At 59.5% G+C, this 25594-nt stretch overlaps 2 protein-coding genes across 6 annotated transcripts in view; one reads left to right on the top strand and one right to left on the bottom strand.

Annotated features, from left to right (window-relative positions):
• Positions 1–1252: 1252 nt before the first annotated feature.
• ZNF787 (zinc finger protein 787) lies at positions 1253–20276 on the top strand. Of its 5 annotated transcripts, none has more exons than XM_028477926.2 (3): positions 1253–1661; positions 10423–10511; positions 18512–20276. In XM_028477926.2, exons 1-3 carry the CDS (start codon positions 1519–1521, stop codon positions 19579–19581), a joined length of 1302 nt encoding a protein of 433 aa, XP_028333727.1. In that variant the 5' UTR covers positions 1253–1518; the 3' UTR covers positions 19582–20276. The 5 variants fall into 5 exon arrangements, with proteins under 5 accessions (XP_028333727.1, XP_028333731.1, XP_028333728.1 ...); XM_028477930.2 differs by lacking the exon at positions 1253–1661 and adding an exon at positions 9685–9844; XM_028477927.2 differs by lacking the exon at positions 1253–1661 and adding an exon at positions 11845–11942 and having other exon boundaries at positions 10434–10511.
• Positions 20277–24140: 3864 nt separating this feature from the next.
• NLRP5 (NLR family pyrin domain containing 5) overlaps positions 24141–25594 on the bottom strand; it is a 41909-nt gene continuing 40455 nt past the window's right edge. Inside the window, exon 11 of the mRNA XM_007115076.3 lies at positions 24141–24298. Coding sequence (XP_007115138.2) covers positions 24166–24298 — 133 coding nt within the window. The 3' untranslated portion in view covers positions 24141–24165. The remainder of the gene's footprint in view (positions 24299–25594) is intronic.

The following is a 25594-nucleotide window of genomic DNA, read 5'->3' as shown; positions in this document are numbered from 1 at the left end:
AGGCTCACCCGGAGGATGGGGAGTCTGGCCCGTTGGCCTGATTGAGGGGTGACAGAACATGAGATGCCCCGTAGGTGCAGTTCTGTTTTTTGTTTTTTGTTTTTGTCCTGAAGAGTATTTTGTTTGTTTAAACAATTTTCAGTTACTCACCAACATTTAAGAATCAGGAGTGGTAACAAATATTTCGGAAGCTCTAGAAACACTGGGTGGTGGCCGGCGGCTGACGGGGCAGAGGCTGCAGTGCTCCCCTCTACTCCTGGGGGGGCCTGCGGCTGTAACAGTAGGTCAGGGTTCTAGGAGTTCCAGAAACTTCTGTCTCTCGTGGAGCAGGTGGGGAGTGGTGACTGGGGCTGTGCGTGTCTACCCTGAGCTCACTCTTTTCTGAGCCAGCCCGGCCCTGCTGGGCCCCCTGGGGAGGGCTTCCGAGGACCGGGAGAGGCCAGGTGGGGGAAATAAAGCAGTGTAATAGACTTACCAGGAGGCAGCCTAGTTGGAGGAAAGGAGGAGGAAGCAGAGAGACAGAAGGAAACTGGAGCGGGAGCCTAAGGGCCTCGCTCAACCCTGTGTGTCTAAGCATGCTGGAATCCTTGTAGGGAGGAGTGGTCTGCCCAGCTGGCCCCCAACCAGACAGAAAACATCTAAATGGTCAATCCATGGAGGAAAACATGGACAGTTGCCACCAAAAAAGGGGTACAAGATCCTGATGGCATCGCAGAGACATTCCCCCAACATTCAAACCACAGGTCTGACGTGGGGAGGGCCCCCGGACCACCTTGGGGGCCCGGGTGGCCCAGGCAGATGCAGAGGAGGGAACAGACCAGGTCTTCAGGCCTGGAGTGAGGGGTGAAGACGCCCACAGAAAAGGGAAGTGAGGAAGGAGCTGGATGGGAGATGGAGGGGTGTGCCTGCAGCCCTGGGGTACTGGGGGGCACCTACCATCCAGGGAGGGCTGAGGAGGGGCTGAGGAGGGGCTGAGGGTCCGAGGCGGCCCTGTTGAGTGAGTGGGCTGAGAGCTCCAGGCCGCTCGCCTGCCGGGAGCTGCCATGCACAGGAGCGGGTGCCGGAGATGAGGAGGGCCCTCCCAAACGTGGTGGGGGGCGGGGCCGCGGAGGGAAGTAGGCCCTGCGCTGGGATGTGGGCGGGGCTTGTCGGGCTAGGGATTTGACATTTGAGCAGACCCTTGAAAGGTGAGAAGGGGCCAGGCAGGTGGAGGACTGGGCCGGGCTCTCTGGAGGGAAAGAGGAGGCCTGGGCGGGAGGTGGGAGTGAGGGGTCGGAGGAGGAAGTGAGTTTGCAAGGGTGACTGGGGCCGACAGGGCCCTGCGGGACCTGCGGGACCTGCGGAGGAGTCTGGATTTTGGACTGAGTGCAGCGGCCACATGTTGGAGGTGGTTCAGGCAGGGAAGTGATGTGAACTGAGGTACCTTAAAAAAAAAAAAAAGTAACAATTTCATTGTGATGTAATTCCCATGTTGTACGGTTCACTTACTTAAAGTACACAGTTAACGTATTCACAGGGATGTGCAACCATCACCACGCTGATTTTAGGACTTTCTCATCATCCCCAAAAAGGCTGTGTACCCACTCCCGTCCCCTGGCCTGGAGCCTCTGGGAACCACTGGTCTGTGTTCTGACTGGATTTGCCTGTCCTGGACTTTTCACGTGAGTGGAATCACACACCACGTGGTCTGTGTCTGCCGAGGTCCACCTGTGACGCGGCACTGGTCAGTGCTTCCTTTTCCTGGCTGAGTAATACTCCAGCTACAGATGGACCGTGTTTGTGCATCCATTCACCCGGTGATGGGGGTTTGGGTTGCCTCCACTTTCTGGCTGTTGTGATTTATGCTTCTGTGAACACGTGTGTATAAATTTTGGGGCGGACATGTTTTCAATTCTCTTGGGTACGTGGCCAGAAGTGGAGTTGCTGGATTGTACTGTAATTCTGTGTTTAACCTTTTGAGGAGCTGCTAATCTCTTTTCCACAGTGGCTGCACCATTTCACAGTCTTAGCAGCAATGCACGAGGGTTCCAACTTCTCCACACCCTCGCCAACACTTGTGTTTTCTGTTTTTATTATGTCCGTCCCAGTGGGTATACAGTGGGGTCTCTCTGTGGTTTTTTTTTTTTGTGTGGTATGCGGGCCTCCCCCCGCTGCGCCCTCTCCCGTTGCGGAGCACAGGCTCCGGACGCGCAGGCCCAGCGGCCACGACTCACGGGCCCAGCCGCTCCGCGGCATGTGGGATCCTCCCGGACCGGGGCGCGAACCCGGTTCCCCTGCATCGGCAGGCGGACGCGCAACCACTGCGCCACCAGGGAAGCCCTCTCTGTGGTTTTGCTGAGCGTTTCCCTGAGGGCTGATGATGTTGAGCATCTTTTCAGGTACTTAACAGCATGCTGTCTTTGGAGAAACCTCTCTTCTGATCCTTTGCCCGTTTTTAGTTGCTTATTTGAACTGAGTGCCTTGAAAAGATGAATTGGTCCATGGTGTGGGGAACGGACTCTGGAGGGGTGTTGGGCGGGATTGGGAGAGGAGGGTGGTGAGGGGGAGCGGGGAGGGCTATGACCAGCAGCTGGGCCCCCCCTCCAGGAGCTCCGGGAAGGGAGGGAGCGTGTGTGCACACGATGGTGCTGCCTACTGTCCCCGGGGTCAAGGCTGAGAAGTAGCCACTGGATTTGGTGACCAGAAGGTTGTGCGAGTGGCGGTTGGAGGATGGCTGGGGAGGAGGTGGGGGTCACAGCTTAGCCCCGACAGTGGAGGGAAAGCAGCCAGCAGCCGGAGAGGAGAGAGAGGCGCGCGGGGTGAGGGGAGAAGTGAGTGGGCCCTCGGGAGGGTCTGGGGCGGAGAGCGGAGGACTAGGGGGAGCAGGGAGCCCGCGAGCAGAGCTGGGGGAGGAGGACGAAGTGAGATTGGCAGCAGAAGAAAGAGCGGGGTAATTGGTGGGCAGGCATCCAGAGGAGGTGGGCGGGATCTAGTAACAACAATAACGACGGTAATTTGTATCGCACTTAATAGCCAGCGGGGCCTCGTCAGCTCTCGAGCTAATTGAGTCGCTCAAGGCCCCAGCGGGGGCGTGTCTTCGTCTCTGCAGAGGGGGGGTCCGAGCAGGGTGAGGCTGGGCCAGTACTGTTGAGCCTCTGGGGGGCCGGAGGAGGGTAGGACCCACTGCTTTCGGCCTCCGGAGCCATCAGAGTCAACAGTCAGGCTGGCTGCGGGAATTGCCCCTTCTCCCCCAGAGAGCCGCCCGGGTCCTGAGAGCAGCTGGCTTAGGGGCTGCCCGAGGCCCTCAGCTCTGGACGGGAAGGGGCTGCAGCTTCCCCCGCTCCCCTCTGAGGTCCTGGGGCAGGACCCCAAGCACCCCGGATCAGGACAGGAGGCCCCAACAGCTGCTTGAGTGCATGAGTGCGTGAGTGGCTGGCGGGATGGGGGAGGGAGGGACCCGGGTGTGATGGTTTAGTGAACGCCCTTGGCTCCTCACCAGGATTGCGGTTGGTGCCCCAGCACGTGCTTCCTGATCCTCTCACTCAGCTCGAGGGGTACCTGCTGGTCCCTGTTGCACGGGGGCGGCAGCCGAGGCCCAGAGAGGCTGAGCCGCACGCGCAGGGTCACAGAGTGGAGTGGCCGAGGCACCAGGCTGCAGGCTCCGTGCCAGGAGTCAGGGCAGCACCGCCGCCGGGGCCTTTTCCGCGGAGACAGAGGAGATGCCGGGGTGCTCTCACCCCGTGGCGGGTTTCCAGTCTCCCTGGCGGGTGGTGTAACCTCCCTCTGCTCAGGGCTGAAACCGAAATGCAGAGCGGACTGTCCCCGAGTCCGCAGGTGTGCCGTGCGCCAGGCACCCCTGACCAGCAGCGCCAGTGGGAGCCCCTGCCGACCCCCCAGAAGTCAGCGAGAGAAGCTGCATCTTTCTAGGGCCTCGTAGTAAAGTTCTGTCCAATCAGGGCTTCCTGCCGTGTCTGGAGTACCATGCAGACTCCTGGCTGGGCCTGCACGGCCCTGCTCTGGCCCCTCTGCCTCTAGTGCCTCATCTGCTACCCCAACCCCAGGGCAGGGCTGGCTCTGTCGTTTTCAGGGCCTTGCATGAAATGAGGAGGTGAGCCCCTTGGGCAAAAAGCAAGAAAAAAGCTTTTCCCTTTCTTCCGAGGTCTCTCAGCCTGTCAGGGTGTTTTTAATGTGGTATTTCGTGTCCCGCTCCCCCAGGTACAGGGTTGCCCTCAGGGGTGCAGGCCTGGCTCCTGCCCAGGCCCCCGTAGGACTTTCTGTGCAAAACACAGATCCCGAGATAAGATTAGCAGTATCTCAGGGCGGCGACCACAGAGTATTGACTCCCATGTGCGGGGCTCCCTCACCACTGGCGGCCCTGCTGTGGCCCCTGCAGGCACCCCCCTTGCCCCTTCCTGCCCTCCATTCCGCCATCCCAGGCTCAGCCTCCCTCAGTCCCACCTATCCTGTCCCCGCCAGGCCTTTCCTGTGTGTCTGCTTGGCCTGGGACGCTTTCCCCTAAATCCTGGCATCCCTCGTTCCTTTGCATCTGGGTGGGCAAACTCTCCGTAAGGAGCCAGAGAGTAAACGTTTGAGGGCTTACAGACCAAGAGGCCATGTTGAGGGTTTATGTTGACACCTACATACCAGTTAACATGTGACCATTTAAACCCCGTGAGAACCGTTCTTTGTTGGAGGGCAGCTTCCAGGAGGGTCATTGTGTACGGACCCTCCCTTACGTCCCATCTTGGCTCCAGTCTGGCCCATGGAGGGGCCTTTTGCAGTCTGTAGGGGGCGTAGGATTTTCCTCTGCCCTCCTAGGGCTTCCGGCTGGACTGACTAAGGCGGATTAACAGCAGAAAAGCAAACGAATTTTATTTCCGTGAGCTTGGGAGCCCTCAGGAGAAAATCGCCGGAGTGCTTCTTATACACCAGGGTGAGCAGGTGCCGCGGTGGGGCGTAACCGCGGGACCCGGGAGGACGCAGGAAGGAAGGTCATTTTAGCAGATCTCTCTCGGGATGTTTGTTCTTCCTGGTGCCGGGAGGGCACTTTCACGTGCCTCCTGCTTTCGGGGGAGAAGGTGGGTTCGGGGCGTCCTTCTTGCACCTGCTGTTTCCCGACTGCCCCGAACTCGGGGCCATCAGCGTGGCAAAGCAGCCTGTCAGGGTGGGAGTTCTGCATCTCACGTCCTGGTTCAAGAGCAGCCCCTTCCCCTCCGTGCCCAGCCTCACTTTCCTGCTGGCTCTTCCCACCGTGGAAATCGGTGTGTTGGTTCCCTCACTGTCTTGTTCTGGGCAGCGTGGCTCCCGGCGCTCAGTAAGCACCTCTGGGTGCAGGGCAATCTCTGGTGCAGGGCTGGCCGCCCGACACCTCCCTGTCCTCCGTCGCTTCCCCCAGAGCCTGTGGGTTCCCTTGTCACTGCAGGAAGCTGGCCTGAGGTGGACGCTCGAGGCCGGGAAGTCCCTGCTTTATTGACTTAGACGCGATTGTTCCAGTGGCAGCACATGATAACCGCCTGGCAAACGAGTGTCAACCCAGAAGCCACAGAGGAGCGGCCTCTGTCCGTCCCACCTCCTCAGCCCCCGAGCCCTTGGCCTCTCTTCCTTTTCTTTCTCTTACGTGTTTCTGTTGTTGCTGGGGTTTGACTCAGAGGGCCCCGTACGAATTCTTAGGTCTTTTTACTTTTTAATTGAGATATAAGTCACATATTGGAAAGTTCGCCCTCGTAAAGTGTACAGTTTAGTGGTTTTTAATGTACTCACAGAGTTGTGCAACCATCACCACTGTCTGACTCCAGAACATTTTCATCACTCCAAAAAACCCTGTGCCAGTGCGCGGTCCCTCCCCATCCCACCCCCAGGCTGGCAGCCGCTTATCTCGGCCTGGACGGTTCACGTCCCGGAGCCGCGCTCTGAGTGGCCTTGTGTGCTGGCTGCTTCCCCGGGCATTGCAGTTGTCACCCCTTGTTGGCTGTTATGCACGGCACTGCTGTGAATAACGCTTAGGAGTGTCACTGGGGTCACACAGTGACTTCACCATTATCAGGACCTGCCAGGCTCTCTTCACAGCGGCTGCCCTGACTGGCACGCCCGCCAGCCGTGCAGTTTTCACGTTTACCTGTGATCTGAGGGCCCGCACGATTCTCTATCCCCAACACCCCCTGATTTCCCTGTTGTGATACATAGTCCTTGTGGTCATCAGAAAAAAGCCAACTTTTAGTCTTTTCCCCTTGTTACACAAGTAATTATCCATTAATGTAAAAAAAAATTGAGAAGATGAAGGTAAAGGAGAAGAAAACGTTAAGATGGCTCTTCCTGTTATTGGCTGGGGGGGCAGGGGGCGGGGTGGCCACTTTACAGCGTTGTTTCAGAGGCTGTGACATGTCCGTAGACCCGCTTCCCATGGCCTGTGGTCTACTTATTACACTTTCTCCCACCACGGGGCTGGCGGGTTCTTTCCGGTTCTCACCCTGTTCTAAATCTTGCTGTGGCAAACCCTGCAGGAAGCATTTTCCGAGGTTTGGGTTTTCCCCGCAGATTAGCTCATGAAGTGGGCTTCCCCGGGCAGGGGCCATGAGCTCCTCAGCGGCGTCACCTGACTGGGCCCTTGTCACCCGGCTCTCGGCCCGCTAGGGGCAGGGGCCCGATGGGTCCGAGGGCCGGTCTGTCCTTCCGGTGTGGGTCTCACCACTTCCCGCAGTGGGTCCTAGAAGGGGGATGGTCGTGGGGGTCGGATTTGGGGTGCACTGCGTTCTGTCCCTCGAGCCTCTGCTCTGTTCATCGGGCTGTCACCCACCCATTGGCAGCACATGTCTGTGCCTGGCGCTGTCGTGGGGCCCCCGGAGGGTCTCGGCAGGGCCCTGCAGGCCGGGTACGTCCCCCACCCCGTGGCCTGCAGCGAGGCCGTGGGCCCGGGTGGAGGGAGGCAGGGCAGCGTCCTCCCTTGTCCCCCGGCTGCCAGGGTCCTGGGAGTCGTCGCAGCCCCGAGTCCCGCACCACCAGCGCTGAGTAACTCCTGGCTGCTGTCCAGGTGCTCCCAGCTGTTGCTGCAAGGGACCCGGGATCTGGCCCCGCTGCGTCCGTGAGCCTCAGTGTCCCCGTCTGTGAAACAGGTGTTGTCGTGGTGCCCCGCCTTGGAGAGACCCTGCATTTCACACGGTTCCACAGGCCTCCGCCTGGCCTTCCAGGCCCTGTAGGAGAATCTGCCCGCCCTGCCTCGCAGCCTCCTCGCTGCCCCCGGGCCTTTGCACCCACTGTCCCTGCTGCCTGCATCCCTCTCCCTCCACGCTGCTTGTTCAGGCCTGCTCCTGGGGCCCCCTCCCTGGGGAGCGGCCCCTCCCAGCCCCTCTGTGTGTGTCGTGGCACTTGCATTGTCTGAAATCACCTTTTCTTTCCTGTGCTCATTGGTTTTCTGTCTCCTGGACTGGCAGGGACCTCCCCATGAAGCAGGGGCCGCAGCCTGTTTACCACAGTGTTCTCCAGTGGGGGAGGGGGGTGGCCGGGACAGGTGGGGAGAAGAGGGTTAGTTACATCAGTGTCTCGGGAGATGCGCACAGCACACCCCCAGCCTGTGGAGCCGCTAACACTCCCGCCTTATCTCCTCGTCGGGCCCAGATGCGGTTGGGCTCAGATACGGTGGCGGGAAGCTGCCTTGGTTTTGTCATCGACCCCTCCCCGCCCCCGCCACCGTGGGGTGGGTCTGGGCAGAGGGGGAGGCTGGGGCTGGGCCGAGGTCCGTGCAGCAGGCAGGGGTTGTGACGGTGCGCAGGGCGCGAGAACCGCCTCGGGGAATCCTCTGTGCATTTTCCTGGGGACCCCCACCTGTCCGTCCCCACTCTGCACGCTCACTCCCGCAGGTGCCTCCGGGGCCCTGGGCCTCCTGACAGGGCCGCCCGGCCCCGCCGTGGCCCCCAACCAGGGCTTGTCCGCCTTAACACCGGCCTCACCTCCCGCCCCTGGCTCCCTTCCCGTGAGCTGCCTGGTTCAGGCCCCCACCTTCCCGTCAGACTTCGGCAATTCTCGCGTGCTCGGTGGGCGTCCCCCTCTTCGTGTCTCGACGGTCTGCTCGCTGCCGGGCCCAGGGGGTGCTTGGGCAGCCCCGCCCGGACGTGGCCCAGGCCCGACAGGCCTCTCTGCGGGGCGCCTTCCTGCCCGGCCTCCGGGCTGCTCTTGCCCTTGGATTGCGCCCCTGCTCTTACAGTCCTCGTGCCCATTTGTTGAGCGTCAGGACGGCGGAGCGCGTGAGCCACGCGGCCTGCGTCCCTCCTCTGCTCCTGGGCGCCTCCGCCTCCGTGCCCTGACCCGGGGGTGGTGGTCACGTGGGGCGAGTGGGCGCACGTTAATGGAGGGCTGCGCCCGACTGTGGGACCTGGGCCCGCCTTCCCTCCTAGCCCGCGGGCTCCGCGGCAGGCCCGGCCTCTCCGGTTACTGCCCGTCTCCTGGTCTCAGGACTCGGTGACTGAGCGCTCGGGAGAGCCGGGCCCAGACCCCGAGCGGCAGCTCCGCTGGTTCTGGGCACAGGCTTGGAGCCGGGACGGTCTGCCTCCACGTCCGTCCGGGCTCTGCCGCCCCTGCCTCGGTATCCTCACACCTGCGGGTGAGGTCACTCACACCTGCCCGGAGGGTTGCATCAGCCGCTGAGAACAGTGCCTGGGGGCTTGTGAGCGACCTGCTCGGCACAGCCGCGTGTGTTTATTCCTTAACTAAGCAGGCCGTTTAAACAGGCCGGTTCTTTGAGCTCCCGGCAGATGTCAGCAGGGGTTACTGAGGGGCGGGCCATGGAACGGGCTCCTTTCAGAGCCTGGATGGTGGTGAGCCCCTTGTTACTGGGGGGATTCAAGAGAAATGGGTCAGGCTTGTTGTGCCAGGGTGTGTGATGCTTGGGGCTGGATGGCCCCGTTCCCGGATGCCAGTTCCCCCACTGGAATGGGGGACAGAAGGACTGTGTGGGGAGAGGTTCTCTGAGCTGCGTGCATGCAGACAGACGGGCCTTGGTTTGCACCTGAAGGGGCCGGAACACGGGAGGAGGAACCGAGGCGCCGCCCCGGGTCCCAGTCGGTGTGCCCCTTCTTGTCAGAAGTCCTGCCTGCCTGCCAGCGTCCTGCTGGGGAGGGATGTCACAGCAAGGAGCAGGGCCCAGAGGGGACTGGAATGCCATGGCCCCAGTACCAGGCTCCGCTGCCCGGGGCCGGGTGCCTGCCCACACCTCCCCGCCCTGCACGCTGAGGCCAAGACGCAGGCAGACCCCTGCCGGCTCCGCACCTCTGCGCGGCCTGGAGCCCAGGCCTGGCAGCTCCTGCCCTGCCCACCCTGCAGGGGCCAGAGCGGGACGGGGAGGAAGGCTGAGCTGTGCGCCCCAAGGGCCGGGCTCTGCCACACGGCGTTGCCCCGGGCAGCGGCGGGGAGTGGAACTGTGGGCTCTGGAGGCAGGCCACACAAGCGTGTGAAGGACGCACACGCCAGTGTCCACAGCAGCTGTGCTCGCTGCAGCCAGAGGGGAAACACCCAGGCTCTGTCTGTCACCCAAAGAACAGAGAAACAAACAACACGTGGTCTGTCCCTGCAGGGGAGCATTACTCAGCCGTGAAAAGGAAGGAAATGTTGACACGCTGCTCCGTGGGTGAGCCTTGAGAGCGTGCCACTCAGCGAGAGAAGCCAGACGCCAGAGGCCACGTGCTGTGTGATGCCATTCATAAGAAAGGTCCAGGGTTAGGGCGAGTGGCAGCCAGGGGCTGGGACCAGAGCGGCCAGCGCTCCTCCCGTGCAGGTCCCTGGAGGGTCCATCGTTGCTGTGTCCAGGCCTGGTGCGGAGTCTTGCTTGGCTGGCCCACGTCTGGAGGCAGACCTCAGACTGTGAGCTGCTCAGATGGTCAGTGCCCGCGCCACGTGTCTCCCTGTCACACACTGTCACGTCTCAGTAGGGTTTGCCTCAGCCTGGCCCAGGGAGAGGCCTGAGGACGGGCCTGGCAGGGGAGCCCTTCTGGCCTTGATCGGTGGGGTGGGCCCCGGCCGGGAGTGGATTTAGCATTCCCTTGCTTGGGGTGAGAGCTCCGTCTGTACTTGTCTCGCGTAGACTTCACGGCCCATGTGTCGGGCCGTCCTCCATCTTCCTGGTGAGGAAACCGAGCGGGGGGCTGGAGGAGGTCTCTTGCCCCGGCCCCAGCTGGTCAGCGGCGGAGCTGGGACGGTAGCCCCGGCCGGGTGGCCGCAGCCGGAGCGCTTCCTCCTCACCCAGGTTGCGTGGGGCCTCGGGCCGGCCCCTGTCCAGTGGGGGAGCAGAGGGCCATCTCTCCCTCGGCCCTTAGGTCCCCGCCGGCACCCACCTCCTGTCTGCTGGGCCTGAGCCGGGCACTCGGAGCCCACATGGCACCTGTCCCCCACCCGGGGGCCCGCCGTCCAGTCTGGCGTCCTGTAAACTCTGTCCTCCGTCTCGTCCCCTTCTAACAGGGACCCAGACATGGAGCTGCGGGAAGAGGCGTGGTCTCCGGGGCCGTTGGATTCTGAGGACCAGCAGATGGCCAGCCATGAGAACCCAGGTGAGGCGGCCTTGGGGAGTTCTTCCCAGCTGGTCCCTCACCCTTCCCTGGACCCTCGCTTCCTCTGTCTCCCCTTCCCCTCCCGTGGCTCGGGGCTCACCATCCTTCCTCTGGGGGCTCCGCCGGGCCGCCTCCCGGGCCTGTGTGGGGTCTCCGAGTTCCCTCCCAGCTGGGAGCCCCTGGGGGCTGCCCCCTCCCCTCGCTGGGTGCTCGGCAGCATTTCCAGGTGGCCCCTCGGTCCTCCCGGGCGGGATGCTCTTTAGACCAGCGTGGCAGGCCCACATACCAGTGGGCCAGGACGTGGAGAGCTGGGGACAGACTGTGACGTGTGGGGAGCGGCAGGCGCACGGAGCAGGGCCAGTGACCATCCTGGGGGACGGCTGGGTGTCTGGGATGTTATGGGGCCTGTATCTTTCTGGGGTTTTATCTGTCACTTTTTAAAACATTGGCCACATGTTTTGTTTGACAGAGCGTTATTTGGGTTGAATAAAACTCACCTTTGAGCCCTCGGGGACTAGGCTTTGCTTGCTGAGACCCCACCCGGCCCCGCTGGCCCCTTCACGGCCTCACCCCTTGCCCCCTGGTGAGGATGTGCTCCCCGTTTCCGGGGGTTTTCACGCGGGGCGCCTGAGAAATAAAGTGTGAGCTCTTCTTCGTGCTGCTTTGGATGCGCCTTCGTGCGGGCATCGCGTCCTCGTGCGTTTTGGACGGGGTCAGCCAGCATTTCGTGCTGTGAGGGGCCAGAGGGGAGGTGTTTCCGGCTGTGTAGGCCTCGTGCCCCTGCAGCGTGGAAGTGAATGGGCGCGACCAGGTTCCTTACAGAGCAGGCTCTGAGGTCGTGATCCCGGCGCCAGCGTGTCGCAGTCGTCCAAGAGAGGTTACGAGGGCCTGGGCGGGCTGGGGATAGATCGCAAAAGGCACTCGAGCCCCTTCGCCTGATCTGGTTCTAAGATCCACTGAGGGGGTGAGGGAAGCTCCTTGGGCTGGCTCCGGGCAGCCGTGGTTACACAGGAGGAAACAGATTTCAGGGCACATGGCGCGTGGGGCGCAGAACCCTCCATCACCCAGCAGGAGGGCGCACGGCCCATCCTTTCCCGTTTCATGCTGCCGGGCCTGCCCCTTCCTCCTTTCCCCGTCTTTTAGCCTTTTTAAAATTAATTTTACAGTCTGTTTCATGCTGGAAATGTCAAACATCGATAGTGTGGTGATTGCACTACCCACTGCCCGGCCTTAGCGGTGAGCAGTACTTTGCGGTCTTTTCCCTGGTTGTGCCTGCTTTTTCTTCTGGAGAATTTTAAAGAAAATCCCAGATATTGTATCATTTCACCTACAGATTCTCCAGCAATAACAAACGCTCATCTCATCTGACGAAGCGTTGCCCAGTGTGTGAAGGTGTCCCCAGCTGTCTCCAAAATGCATGTTTGCCTTGAAGTAAGGTGGTTTTAATTTTACACTCCGTCCACTGACTCATTCTCTTGAGGAAACCTCTACAAAGCACAAGTGGGTTCTCATATCCCCTTTGTCCGGCCTGCTGTCCCCGACCCAGCCCCCCACCGGAGTCTGTTGCAAGCCTGCCCCGGCCCCTCCCGTGTGGTGCCCCCAACGGCGTGACACCCCTTCGCTCCGCTTGTAAGCCGTGTGGCCTGGATGCTTCCAAGCTGCCGTGCGTCCCCTGGTTCTGGGCCTGCCCTGTTGGGTCCTGCCTCTGTGGCAGCCTCCTGTGATGGGACAGTGCCGGACCCCTGCCCTGAGACCCCCCCCCCCCCGGCTGATGTCTGGACGCAGGAACAGCAGGCTTGGACTGGCGGTAGCCCCCGTAGGCTCTTTCCCTGCTGGGTCGGGACGAGGGGTCCGTGAGCAGGGCTGTGAGCGCTTCCTGTGCGCCCCGAGCTCGAGGCCAGCCACCTCGGGCAGGCCCTCTCATGGAACCCTCACACCCTTCGAGCTCGGGGGGCTGATCAGAGGGTGCTGGGCAGAGAGAGGCCAGGCCACCGCCCAGGGTGAGACAGCCGGCAGCCAGTGGAAGGGGACTGGGGGCCCGGACTGTCCGTAGGCTGCAGCCAGAGTCTGGTGCGCTGCCTCACTGGCGCACTGACCCCGGCCCACCGCCTGCAGGTGCGAGAGCTGTCCAGGCTCGGCCTGGGGCCTTAGCTACAGGGTGTTCAGAAAGAGAAGCCATCCAAAAATGAATAATAAAGAGACCTCCCAGTTCTGAGGCGGGAAAGAGTCTTCAGCTGGTGTGTTGGAAATCACCCAGCAGGGACAGGGTCCCAGCCTCCCGCTGTCAAGCCCGCCTCTCACGTCTCAGTGCCCTCCAGATTTACCCCGCAGAGTTCATTGCAAATGCCACGTCTGAGCCGGATGACAGCAGACCCACGTAAAAACACAGCAACTGCCTGTGGGCAAAACCCATGTTCCCTGGTCACACTGGCAGCACACCTTAGGTGCAAAGCCCCAAAATACAGCTGGATGGGGACAAGCCAGCAGCCAGGCCAGTGTGGTGTTAGCAGGGGCGGGAGGGGAGGACGCCCCAGGTAGCCCTCGGGGGTTCACTGGAGGACTTTGGGGTGGTCCCATTGCGGCCAGCAACTGAGGCTGGAGGGGTTCTGTCCAGACCAGGAGCGGGGAGCACGGGGCCGCTGGGGCAGAGCCCGCCAGGAGGGGGTTCAGGATCGAGTGGGCCCCCTGTCATTGGCCACAAGGGAGAAGGGAAGGTCCAGATGAAATCAGGGGTGGCCGCAGAGCAGGTAACCCTGCGCTCAGAAGAGGGAACCCTGAGGAGCCAGAGACGCTGTCCAGAGCATAGCCTCCCAGAAGTTCAGGGAGACTGGCCACAGAGATGAGCGAGGCTGAGGAGTGTTGAGTTCGGTCCTCTTCCTCCCGCCCCCAGGAAGCTACTAGAATAAAAAAGAAGAGGGGCAAATAGTACCTCCACAGACAGGCAGGGTGGTCAGAGATGCACCTGCAGACAGGTCAGGATTGTTCAGTGGCCAGGAGGTGACGGCCCCTGAAGTACAAGATCAGAACACCTCAGCCCACGGGGCAGAACTCAGCAGAGAATTAGAAATAGAGTCAAATTAATTTCAAAAGGAAGTAGGAGGAATTCGAGACAATAAAAATAACACATTGTTCCTTAAGAAAAACTGAAGGTGAAAAAGAGGGCCGTGTTAAAATCAAAAAGAAATGAGGAAAAAAAAAACAAACAAACAGGTACTGAAGTTAGGTAAAGAAAGCCCTTTGAAGAAGAAATCCAAAGGAAGATAATGGTAAAAACTACGAGTCCAGAAAACATTCCTGAAATGTAAAAGTTAGGTATTGAAGGAGCAAATCACAGATGTGAGAATATCAACTCGGATGAACAAGACATATTCTATTCAAGTCACTGGGCTTTAAAGGAAGAAGCAAATCCTTTGGGGCATCTAGGCAAAAAGAGCAAATGACTTACAAGGCAAAGTAGATGGGGTTGCTGTCAGACTTTGTCAGCAATGCTTTATGCCAGGAGAAAATGGAGTAATATTTATGATCCTCAGGGAAAGAAAAGGTGGAGCCAAGGATCATATTCAGGAAAACTGACTTCCACGTTTGAAGGGTGCAATTGACCTCAACAAGCAGGAGCTGAGCAAATAGGGTTCTCGTGGGGCCTTCCCGAGGACTCTGCGGGCAGGTGAGCCTTGGGCGGCCACCGTGACTAGAGATGGGGCGGCGAGCCAGGGCAGGCCCCCCGAGGGCTCAGGCGGTGGAGGTCTGGCTGAGAAATCAGTGAGGGGGGCAGCAATAGTTCACCTGATTTCTCAGGAATGGTACTTGGCAGTGGTGGTGGTGATTCTAACCAAGTTAGACTGCTTATCTTGAAGCTGTGTGATGTGGGTTCAGCACATAAGCAATTATGGGCTAGTCAAGTCCTCTCCTCCCCTAGTGAGGAGCAGAGGTGCAGATGTCCTAGAAAAGACCGCATAAAAAGCCTTTTGGCCTGAATTTGTATGGGGAAGTATCAGTTAGAAGTCACAGGAATTTTATCTTAAAAAAAAAAAAAAAAGAAAGAAAAGCAAAGATCATTTCCACATTTTGGTTTTGAAGTTGTTTCCCACCAAAAGAAACCAGAGTCCCTTGGAGAAACGGCCGGTTGCAGGTTTGGGGTGGGAAGTATGGATGAACCTGTAGCCCCTTGCTAGGCTGGATGGCAGAGAATCTGTCAAAGACCACCTGGGTCCCGTCCAGAGGACTCGGAGCTCACTTGAGGCTCCCACGCGCTGAAGATGGCAGGCGGTGCAGCCCACCAGATATATTTAAATCCGTGATCTCCTAATGATGTTAAGAAAGGCAGGACTACATGGTTACCTCGGAGGATGGTAGGGAACCAGTTCGTAACCTGGAAAACTGGGCAGGTAAGGGGAAATGAGATTCATCCTGCTGTAACCACATGAAATTTACCACTGGGTACCAAGCAACAGATGATGTAGAGTCTCTAAAAACGATTCCAGCTCCTAAACGCGGGAGACACCACAGGACAGCCCCATTTTGCACCCCTCGATGAATCAGCGGACCTGAGCGTTGAGCTTCGGTGGCCCTTGATATCGCAAAAGGAGAAACACGCGATACTGGGTGCCTTCAGTGAAAGAATGGGACTGCACCTTCAGCATGACTTCAGGGGCTGGTGGGGCCGGGTGAGCCAGCTGCTAAGTGGCAGCCGATGCAGGGGGCTAGGTGCGTGCAGTCAGCAAGGGGCCAACCGGCCGTAGGGCTCTGGTTCCCCAAAAGGAAAATCAGAAGGAAAAGCAAGAGATGGAGCAAGGCGTGTCGTACAGGAGACTTAAAGACATACTGAAGTAAAAAGTAACGGACCAAACTGTAGTGTCTGGGATGTTGCACGTGGGTGACAACCCTGCAGAAATGCAAGGGAACGATTACTGCACAGGTCAGGATGGTGGTTATATTTGGCGTTGAGAGGGGGTGAGCTTGGAAAGGGCACGGAGGGGCTCCCGGTGGGTGGCCAAGACCTGTATCTTGACGGGGCATTTGTCGTTCTGCGTTGATCGTGGTTGGCTCTGCGTTCCGTTTGCGGGCTCTCTGCATGTCGTGTGTTTTAGGGGAAAAAGGTTAACATCCGGTAAAGCCGCAGGTCCCGCCCTTCCCCAGAAGGTCTGCTTGGGAGGATCCAGCCTGGGGCGGGAAGCTGCGTGGGTGGCAGGACCCTGCCTGGGCCCAGAGCGCAGGAGCTCGAGCTGAGCCCTCCTTCGGCGAGAGAAGGACAGTGACAGTGAGTTGCTGTGGGACCTGGAGCCTGGGATACCCCCTCCCCTTCCCTTCCGGGAATGGCGATCACTCGTCATTTCTGTACTTTTTATTGAGTGAGCCCTTTGTGCTGGTCACCGTCCTCTCCTCTTTCCGGGAATTCTTGCATCCTTTTAAAGATGACGTTTGTGCGGCAGGGAAGTTGCCCCCGTGAGGAGGGCGGCCCAGAGGGAAGCCGCTGACTTCCAGCCTGACCTGGAGGGGTGCAGACTCAGACTCTGGTGTGTGTGAGAGAGCCGCCCGCTGCTTGGAGAGCGCCGGTTCCTGCACCCACTCGAGGGGGGACCAGGAATCCGAAGGCTGAGAGAGAACCCCGCCTTCCGAAGTGATTAGACCCTCTTCCATCTAACAGCTTAACACCTGCTTAAAAAGTAGTGCGTGGGGTAAACAGAAGCAGCGGAGAGAAGAGTCACGTGGCCCAAGGCTACGGCGAAAGCCTGCACCCGCTGCACGCGCCTCACTGCCCAGCCCAGCCGGCTGGCTCCTCGGGCCTTCTCTCCCCCGCGCCCCCCCCGCGCCCCGCATCCCGGGCCCCGGATTGAGTTACAGGTGTTTCCCAAGTTCAGATGGGCTGTGTTCAGTTCCTGTCATCGTGATTGTAAACACTCTTCATCGCCGAGCCAGGTGGCCTATTGTTAAACTTTCTCGGCAACTTTGAAAACAAGACGTTTATTTCAATCAAAGGAGTGCAGAATACTTGCGATGCGTCAGGTGGCGCGGCACATTTCCCGCAAAGAGCAAGTCTCCTTTCCAGCCCAGCCCAGCCCAGTCCACCCCTGCTGCCCGGACACACTGCTCAGAGGCAGACAGCTCCCCAAGGTTCAGTTTTTTATTCTCGAATATCTACACGTAATGTGCTTATGACTCTATTTCTTTTTCTTTTTTTTTGGCTGTGCCTGGTGGCTTTCGGGATCTTAGTTCCCTAACCAGGGTTCGAGCTGGGGCCCGTGGCAGTGAAAGCGCCGAGTCCTAACCACTGGACGGCCGGGGCATCCCCACGATGCCCCTTCTTGCTTTATGTTGACAGCACAGTGGGCCCGTGTCATCGCTTGAAAAGCGGCCCCCGCCCGGCCCAGACTTCCTACCTGGATTTTTTTTTTTTTTTTCCTACTCCATATATGATTCTACATCCCAGTACCCTTTCCAGTACAGACGGTCTTGGGACCCAGACTACCCGTGCAGATACTGCTTTGCTGCTCCCAGGCCGTGTAGCCTTGGGCGGTGGTTCATCTTCCTGGTGCCTTGGTGTCCTCACCTACAAAGACCCGAGTTCCATGGAGCCCACCTTACAAGGCTTAAACGCATGGATGCTTATTAAGTGCATGGGACCATTGTCTCAGGACAGTTGGAGCACTTTGTTCCCGGCCAGGTGCTGGAACACAGAGATCCGGCCACTGTCCTTGTGGGCTTGCAGGCTAGTGAGAGGGAGAGGGAAAACAATGTTCGGTAGGTTGTAGTGGGATTCACCTTTGAAAGACACCTTCGTGGTGCACCTGGGGGCGGGGCCAGAGGCGGGCGGGCAGGGCCGTGCCCCAGGGGGCGGGGCCGTGCCCCAGGGGGCGGGGCCGGAGCCCAGGCAGGAGTCCGGGCTTGAGCACGTGCCCTACCTCCCTTCTGTAACTCAGGCCCAAGCCGGACCGGGAAGGCAGATGTCACCAAGGGTGCACACACGGAGCAGGCCAAGGGTGCACACAGAACAGTCTCGTAGAGCTGGGCAGGCTGCGGGGAGGGGGCGGGCTCTCATCTCTCCCGGGAGGCCGGCCGCTCAGGCCAGGCGCGGCGCAATTGTATTAGAGGCTTTGTTGGGCAGACGGCCCGTGGTGGTGTCCTCAGTTTGCAGACGCCAGGACCAAGGCCCCACGCTCCTTTATTGTCTGCAGTGGGCATACAGTACCCACAAACCCAGGGACCAGGGTGAGGAAGTCTGGAACAGGGGCTGCAGTGTTTGGAGGATGCACTCCCAGTTAATGGAGGGTCAGGACTTCCGTGCTGGCCTGTGATCCCATTAACCAGCCCGGTGACTCCGGTGACCCCTTCTTCTTCTCTCTTCTCCACCCGCAGCCAGGATTGTCTTCCGAGAGCCCAGATGTGACACCATCATTTCCCACTTGTACACCCACAGGGTGCTGCAAGCCCTTGTCCCTGGGCAAAGGTGGAAACCGCGCTGCGGCTGCCTTCCGGTCTGGCGGGGCGGTGCTCTGCTGGCCCCCAGCCTGGGGCCTGGGCTTCGGGAGGCATTCTTCACGAGGAGCCTTTCCTAGACCTCCATCCCTTACCCCCGTTGGTTTCTGTTGTTTCCTTTAGCAGACATTTCTGGCGTCCCTGCTAAGTCCCGGGCATTGTTCTAGATGCGGGGAAACGGCCGGCCGCCGTGAAGGAAGGAAAAGTCCTAAGGGATGGGTAATGAATGTTCAGTAAAATGCCAGGGCGTGTTCGATGCCCTGAGGACAGACACTAGGAGAGGTGAGGGGAAGGGGACTGATGGGAGGGACGTCTGCCCAGGGCCAGGTCCGTGAGGAGGGGCTCCGCACCGGCAGGGCCCAGTCGCCCTCTGAGGGAGGTTCTGCCACCGCCCCCGTTACAGGGGAGCCTGGGAGGGCGCACAGGTGAGCGAGGTTCCCGGGGGCACACAGCAGCAGGTGGAGGGGCCCCAGGCCGCCCTCGCACGTGGGCTCTCTGACTCCCTCCTCTCCCCTCTTGCTTTCCAGTGGACATCCTCATCATGGATGATGATGACGTCCCCAGCTGGCCCCCAACCAAGCTGTCCCCGCCCCAGTCGGCGCCCCCGGCTGGTCCCCCGCCCCGGCCGCGGCCGCCCGCCCCCTACATCTGCAACGAGTGCGGCAAGAGCTTCAGCCACTGGTCCAAGCTGACGCGGCACCAGCGCACGCACACGGGCGAGCGGCCCAACGCCTGCAGCGACTGCGGCAAGACCTTCTCGCAGAGCTCGCACCTGGTGCAGCACCGGCGCATCCACACGGGCGAGAAGCCCTACGCCTGCTCCGAGTGCGGCAAGCGTTTCAGCTGGAGCTCCAACCTCATGCAGCACCAGCGCATCCACACGGGCGAGAAGCCCTACGCCTGCCCCGACTGCGGCCGCAGCTTCACGCAGAGCAAGAGCCTGGCTAAGCACCGGCGCTCGCACAGCGGCCTCAAGCCCTTCGTGTGCCCACGCTGCGGCCGCGGCTTCAGCCAGCCCAAGAGCCTGGCGCGCCACCTGCGGCTGCACCCGGAGCTGTCGGGGCCTGGCGTGGCGGCCAAGGTGCTGGCGGCCAGCGTGCGCCGGGCCAAGGCACCCGAGGAGGCGGCGGCGGCGGACGGCGAGATCGCCATCCCGGTGGGCGACGGCGAGGGGATCATCGTGGTGGGCGCGCCGGGCGAGGGGGCCGCGGCGGCCGCAGCCATGGCGGGCACGGGGACCAAGGCGCCGGGACCCCGCTCGCGGCGCGCCCCGGCCCCCAAGCCGTACGTGTGCGTGGAGTGCGGGAAGGGCTTCGGGCACGGGGCCGGGCTCCTGGCCCACCAGCGCGCCCAGCACGGGGACGGGCTCGGGGCGGCGGGGGGCGAGGAGCCCGCGCACATCTGCGTGGAGTGCGGCGAGGGCTTCGTGCAGGGCGCGGCGCTGCGGAGACACAAGAAGGTCCACGCCGTGGGCGCGCCCTCCGTCTGCAGCCGCTGCGGACAGAGCTACTACCGGGCAGGCGGGGAGGACGACGACGACGACGACGAGGCGGCGGGCGGGCGGTGCAGCGAGTGCCGCGGCGGGGAGGGCCGGTAGGGGCGGGGGCCCGGGGGGGCAGGGCCCCTCGGGCTTGGCGGGGACGACGGCGCAGGACCCAGAGACCCGGGGAGAAACGGACAGAGGGCTGCCCCGGACCGGCGGCGCGCTCTACCCCCTCCCCTCCCGCGGCCCGTGCGGCCCGAGAGGTGCGGCGGGCCTGGGGCGGGACGCTGGCGACGCTCACCGGGCCGCCCGGCCCCTCCCAGCGCCCGGCCCTCGGCCTGGCCTGGCCCTTGTAGGTTCTCGGCCGAGCCCGAATCAAGACGTTGCGTGAGAACTAGAGAGACCAAGATACGACAAAACCCACGAGCGAAAGACCATTTTCCCTCTTTCTCTTCCCCCACCAACGGGGGGTGTTGAGAGGATGGCGAACATTGGGACCTTTCCACTCGGAGGGGCCCCAGAGAGGGAAGGGAAAGAGGGGTCCTTTTCCCTTTTAGAGTTTTCTTTATAATCATATCCCCTTCCTGACCCTGCCTACCTATTATTTTCTCTCTCCTCCTTCGCGGGTCCCATCCTTTCCCCTCGCCCTAGTCCTTCCTCCCCCTCCTGGATCTGGGGTAGCAGAGAAGTGCTGGAGCGGAACTAGCCCCTGTCCCAGGCGCACCCCGCAGAAAATGGGTTCCCGTTTCATCCCAGGCCTGGGCACGGTTGGAGGAGGGGAGCGGGGGGCAATAAATCGCACTATCCAATTGTCCCTGCTGTGCGTGGTTCTTGAGTTCGGGTAGACGGAGGGCTCCGCACCGGGCAGTTGCTGCTGAGGGGGCACTGGCCACAGGCCAGGCCCGTGGAGAGAGGCTGCCGGCTCGGCCCGCGCTCGCGCCCGGGTGCAGACTGGGCCGTTGTCCTGGAAGCGTGACCGGCCAGGTCACCGGCAGCGGGTTCTGGGCCCCAGCGGAGTGGCCGTCAAGTGTCCAGGCTGGAGGATGGGCAGGCCTGTGAGGAACTGGGGCGGTTGTACAGAGTAAGGCCCGCCCTCTGCTGCTTTTGAAAGGAATCCCACCGTCTGGAGGTGCAGGTGGGAGGTGCGGCTGCCTCACCTCGCGGTGGAGGGCAGCGTCCTCCCACGCAGTAGACGAGCCCATGCTCCCGTCTGGGCGTCCTCCCCCAGCCCCTGCAGCCCCTTCCTGCATCCAGCTTCTTGGAAGACTTGGCCTGGACGTTGCACCTGTGTCCCCCTGCTCAGATCCCATCGAGGGAGCAGGGGACAGTCACGGGGTCACATGTCACTGCAGAGGAGGCTGGAAGTGTCCCTGGCCTGCCACTGCTTCCTAGCGACAAAACTATCCTAGAGGCGGGAGATGGACTCTGGTGGGTGGGCGGATACCTGCCTGCCCCCAGGGCCCCACTGGAGGAGCCAGCCAGGGGGCTGGCGGGAAGACAGGGTGGGCAGTTGCTTTCCGGTGCTTCTTGTGTTCCAGGCGCTGTGCTACTTGCCAGATGGACCTGGTCCTGCAGCATCGTTGCAGCAGTCCTGGGACGTGAGGACTGCTAGCAGGTCAGTCCTCAGGGTGGGGCCCTCTGATGCTAATTCCAGTGTCCTGCGACCCTCAGCTGGTGTCCTGGGACCACATCCCCGGGATCTTCGGGGGCTATTTCCAGCCTGGCCAAACGCCGTGGCTGGACTCAGCGTTCCTTTTACCTCCGCAGAGAGAGAGAGAGTTTACCAGCAGAAGGGGAGCTGACGGAGGAAGGGGGGTTTCTACCTTGAGCCCTGAATCTCCCCCCGGTGCTTTGCTGTCCTTGAGCAGATCCTGCCCCCCCCCCCACCTCGGGGCCTCAGGTTCTCACCTGGTGAACCAGGGGCTCAAAACCAAGGTCACGGATGGCCATCTGGTGGGCAGAGACGTGACTCCGCAGGAGGATATGTTAGAACATCTTGGGTGCGATCGTAGGTCAGAGAAGCCTGTTCTCAAGTGGCCATCGCCTCGCTTGGAAGTTGGTTGAGGCAGTTCACTTTATTTTGAGATCTCAGACCCTCCAAAGGAGGGAGGGGTGACGCTGTCGTTTGTCCAGAGCAGGCTTGGGTAAACAAAGGCTGAGAAAACATTGCCCAACGCCCGCCGTCCCTTCCCTCTCATCCAGCGCTGCCCTCGTGCGCTTCCGGAGGTGGGGGAGGGAGGGAGGGAGGGAGGAGTCGTGCCTGGTGGGTGGAAGGGATGTGCCCTGTCACTTGGGTCGAAGTCAGGGCATGGGTTGAGTTATTCTCTCCCTACCCCTGGGGCAAGAAAGATTCTGGGCCGATTTCCACGGGTGCCGCATATAAGCTGTGTGACTCTGGGCAAGTGAGCTGATCACTGTGACCCTTGGCTTCCTCTGTGCAAAGATCGTGCCTGTCTCGACTGTCTCAAGGGATCCCTGGGAGTGTCTGTAAGTGCCTGGGCCTTGGACACCGACAGCTAATTCCTGTCCCGGGAAGGAGCCTAACGCAGGGTTGAGGAGCCACTGTTCAATGCCAGTTCTGCCAGCAGGTGCCGCTTACCCTCTCCAGGCCTTGCATGCACTCACCTCCTGAAGGACATCTTGGTTGCTTCCAAGTTTTGGCAGCTACGAATAACGCAGCTACACCTTTGGGTCTGCGAAACGGCTCTCCTCCTACGAGGGAAACAAGAAGTGGCCACACCCTCGGCATTACACGCCGATGTGGGCGTGCCAGGCTAGCAGTTCTGTCCCGCGGGGTGTGGCGGTGCTTCCGAGGGAGGTTTCTCTGTTTAACGTAGAGTGGCAGTTCTCGGGTGGCGGCGACTGTGCCCCAAAGGTAGCGTCTGGCCGTGTCTGGAGCCATTTTTAGTTCTCAGGACCGGGGGTGGGTGGGTGCACCTGGCATCTAGTCGGTAAAAGCCAGGGATGCTGCTCGATGTCCTACCGTGCACAGGACAGCCCCCTTGCCCACCACAAAGGATTATCCTGCCCCAGAGTTCGACAGTGCTGAGGATGAAACACCTGCCCTGGGGGACGTGTGAGCCGTCCTTTCTGGATGACGCTCTACCGCCACCTCGTGAGCTCCAGCGGAGGTTCAAGGGAACGGCAGGGAGGTGGGTTGGGATCAGGCATTCTGTGACTTGTAGCTTAGAGAATCAGAACTGACATGGCTTCACACCACACACACACCCAACATTACCCACCTGCAAAGTGTGAGGAGTGGGTAGAAGGGAGTGCTACATCACATGACATGGGGAAAGGATCCAACTGGAGAGAACGACAAGGGAGGAGCCCAGAGTCATCCAGGAGGCAGCATGTCCCCACCCTGGGTCCCCACCCCGTGGCCAGACGTACTAGGTCAGGGCGATGTCCCTGGATTTGCCAAGGGTGGCCTTCCAGGAGATGATCCCTGTCCTCTTGCTCTGCCTTCCGGGGGCGCAAATATAAAAATAAAATGTGCCTGCACCTATGTATCATATTTTAGATCCCACGAATAAGTGATACCACATGGTATTGGTCTTTCTCTTTGATTCACTTCATTTAGTATGATAATCCATGTAGCTGCAAATGACATTATTTCATTGTTTCTTATGGCTGAGTAATATTCCAATGTATACGTGTGCCACATCTTCTTTATCCATTCCTCTGTTGAGGGACATTTAGGTTGCTCCCTGTCTTGGCTGTTGTGAACAGTGCTGCTATGAACATTGGGGTTGCACATGTCTTTTCCAATTAGAGTTTTCTCTGGATTACTAATTGACTTTTTGTGACACCAGACAAATGTCAACATCCATCGGCCTCTGTTTCCTTATCTGTAAAATAGGAAAAATATTACCTGCCTCTTGGGGTTGGTTTGAGGGAGAGACTGTGGTAGACCAGTTGTTCTTTACTACACTGAGCAATAAATTCAGCTTTGTGTTTACATCTCAGATGTTGAATGATAGTCACATCCTACTCTGAAATTCAGATATGTGCTTTAAAAAACCAGCAGATCTGTGTTATCAAAATTTGGGGGCACTTTTAAGGACCTAAGTCCTCCCTCCTCTGCTCTGGAATCACACCCACATTGATCAAGAAGGCCACCGGAGGGACTTCCCTGGCGGTGCAGTATTTAAGAATCCGCCTGTCAACGCAGGGGACATGGGTTCGATCTGTGGTCCAGGAAGATCCCACATGCCATGGAGCAACTAAGCCCGTGCGCCACAACTACTGAGCCCACGTGCCGCAACTACTGAAGCCTGCACGCCTAGAGCCCGTGCTCCGCGGCAAGAGAAGCCACCACAATGAGAAGCCCCTGCCTGCCACAAGAGAAACCCCACATGCAGCAATGAAGACCCAACGCAGCCAAAAATAAAAAAAAAAAAAGAAGGCCACTGGATGCTTTTTCCAAATGCTCAGTGTTTATTTGATTCTCTCTCCATGCCCTCTGGTAGGACAGACATTTCACAGATACTGAGGTCCTATGACATGAAGGTCACAAGCCTACCTCAGGCAAATGCAATGACCAAGTGAAAGTGGACACACAAGAATCACTACCTATGAGGGCTTTATGAGAATCAGAAATCATTATCCATCTTTGAGAAGGAACCCCTGGGCACAGCTGGACCCTAGAAGGTTCCTCCATCAGAGCGAGTGTGGGTGGGGAGGGTTTTTACGTCTTCAGTTTTTCCACCAGTACCGGTCATCTTCCTCAAAAGAATACCAACCGTCACCAATTACAATGTGTGGCTTGAGTCGCTGTAGCTCCTCCAGAAGCCTTCTTATTCGAGCAGGGTATTGCCATTTCCACAGCCTGGGAAGCAAAAAGGGGACTTACTACTCTGAGCGTTTGCTTCCGACGCTTCTCCCTTCCTCAGAATTCCTGGACACCCCACCAAGGGTCTGAAACCTCCTCTTGCACTTTTTAAAAGAATTTTTGGCCACACCACATGGCATGTGGGATATTAATTCCCTGGCCCGATATCACACCCCCATCCCCTGCACTGGAAGCGCCGAGTCTTAACCACTTGACCGCCAGGGAAGTCCCTCCTCTTGTACTCTTGAGGAGAAACAGTGTGTTCCCCACAGAATGAAAGTCAGTCCCTCCTTGTAAAGGAACTCTTTACAAGGCAGACAGTACACTGAGATTTTACAGGCACCTGTCCCTCATAGCTTTCTGAAGAGGCAGACATGGTTATTCATCCATTCATGAGCTCCTTCCTGAGACATGACTCTGTGCCAGGTCCTGTTACAGGGTTTAGAGGCACAGTGATGAACAAGGCAAACTCCCCACCATCATGAAGCTTATATTCTAGGAGAGAGAAACAGGTACTCAAATAGACACATGGTATCGTCCCCGTTTGACAGATAAGGAAACAGCCTCCTGAAAGGTCCATTAGTCAAATCTAGGTCCGCCTCTTCTCATCTTCACCTACTAAGTCAGTCCCCTACGTCACAAGCTTATCTCATCAAAGGCTACATTGCCTCGTGAGTCACCGACACAAATATGCCCCTTTTCAACACAGCCTTCTGCCTTTTCAGCTCACTCGCTGAAGTGATCGCTGAAACCGTTCTCTTTGGCTGCATCAAGATCTCCAAATCCACTGAGCCATGCTTTCCAATCCACCCTCCCCCTCAGATTTCACACCACAACCATCGTGTTCTTTCTGGTGACATCCATCAGTCAAAACTTGACCCCTGGATAAATCCACCTGCTGTACGCTGGACCATGCAGGAGAAACCAGTTCGTCAACCGGGAAGTTTGCTACCGATATAAATACATCACAATCAACCACAAGCGGCCTTCTGTGCTGCCGCAAGTTTTATGTTTCTCCAGTCAGGTCTTTACTTCCCTCAATCACAGCTGTACTTCTTCACCTCCAGGGGTGCCCTGAACTTCTATTTTGTCTACGAACATGAGGTGCTAAGCAGCAAATACTTTTTCTATTGTCAAAATTAATTCCACGGGCTTCCCTGGCGGCGCAGTGGTTGAGAGCCCGCCTGCCGATGCAGGGGACACGGGTTCGTGCCCCGGTCCGGGAGGATCCCACGTGCCGCGGAGCGGCTGGGCCCGTGAGCCGTGGCCGCTGAGCCTGCGCGTCCGGAGCCT

This window comes from Physeter macrocephalus, chromosome 17, assembly GCF_002837175.3.
Source record: "Physeter macrocephalus isolate SW-GA chromosome 17, ASM283717v5, whole genome shotgun sequence".
Taxonomy (NCBI): Eukaryota; Metazoa; Chordata; class Mammalia; order Artiodactyla; family Physeteridae; genus Physeter; species Physeter macrocephalus.
The sequence above is the reverse complement of the archived record's forward strand: the minus strand, read 5'-3'. Positions and strand labels throughout refer to the sequence as shown.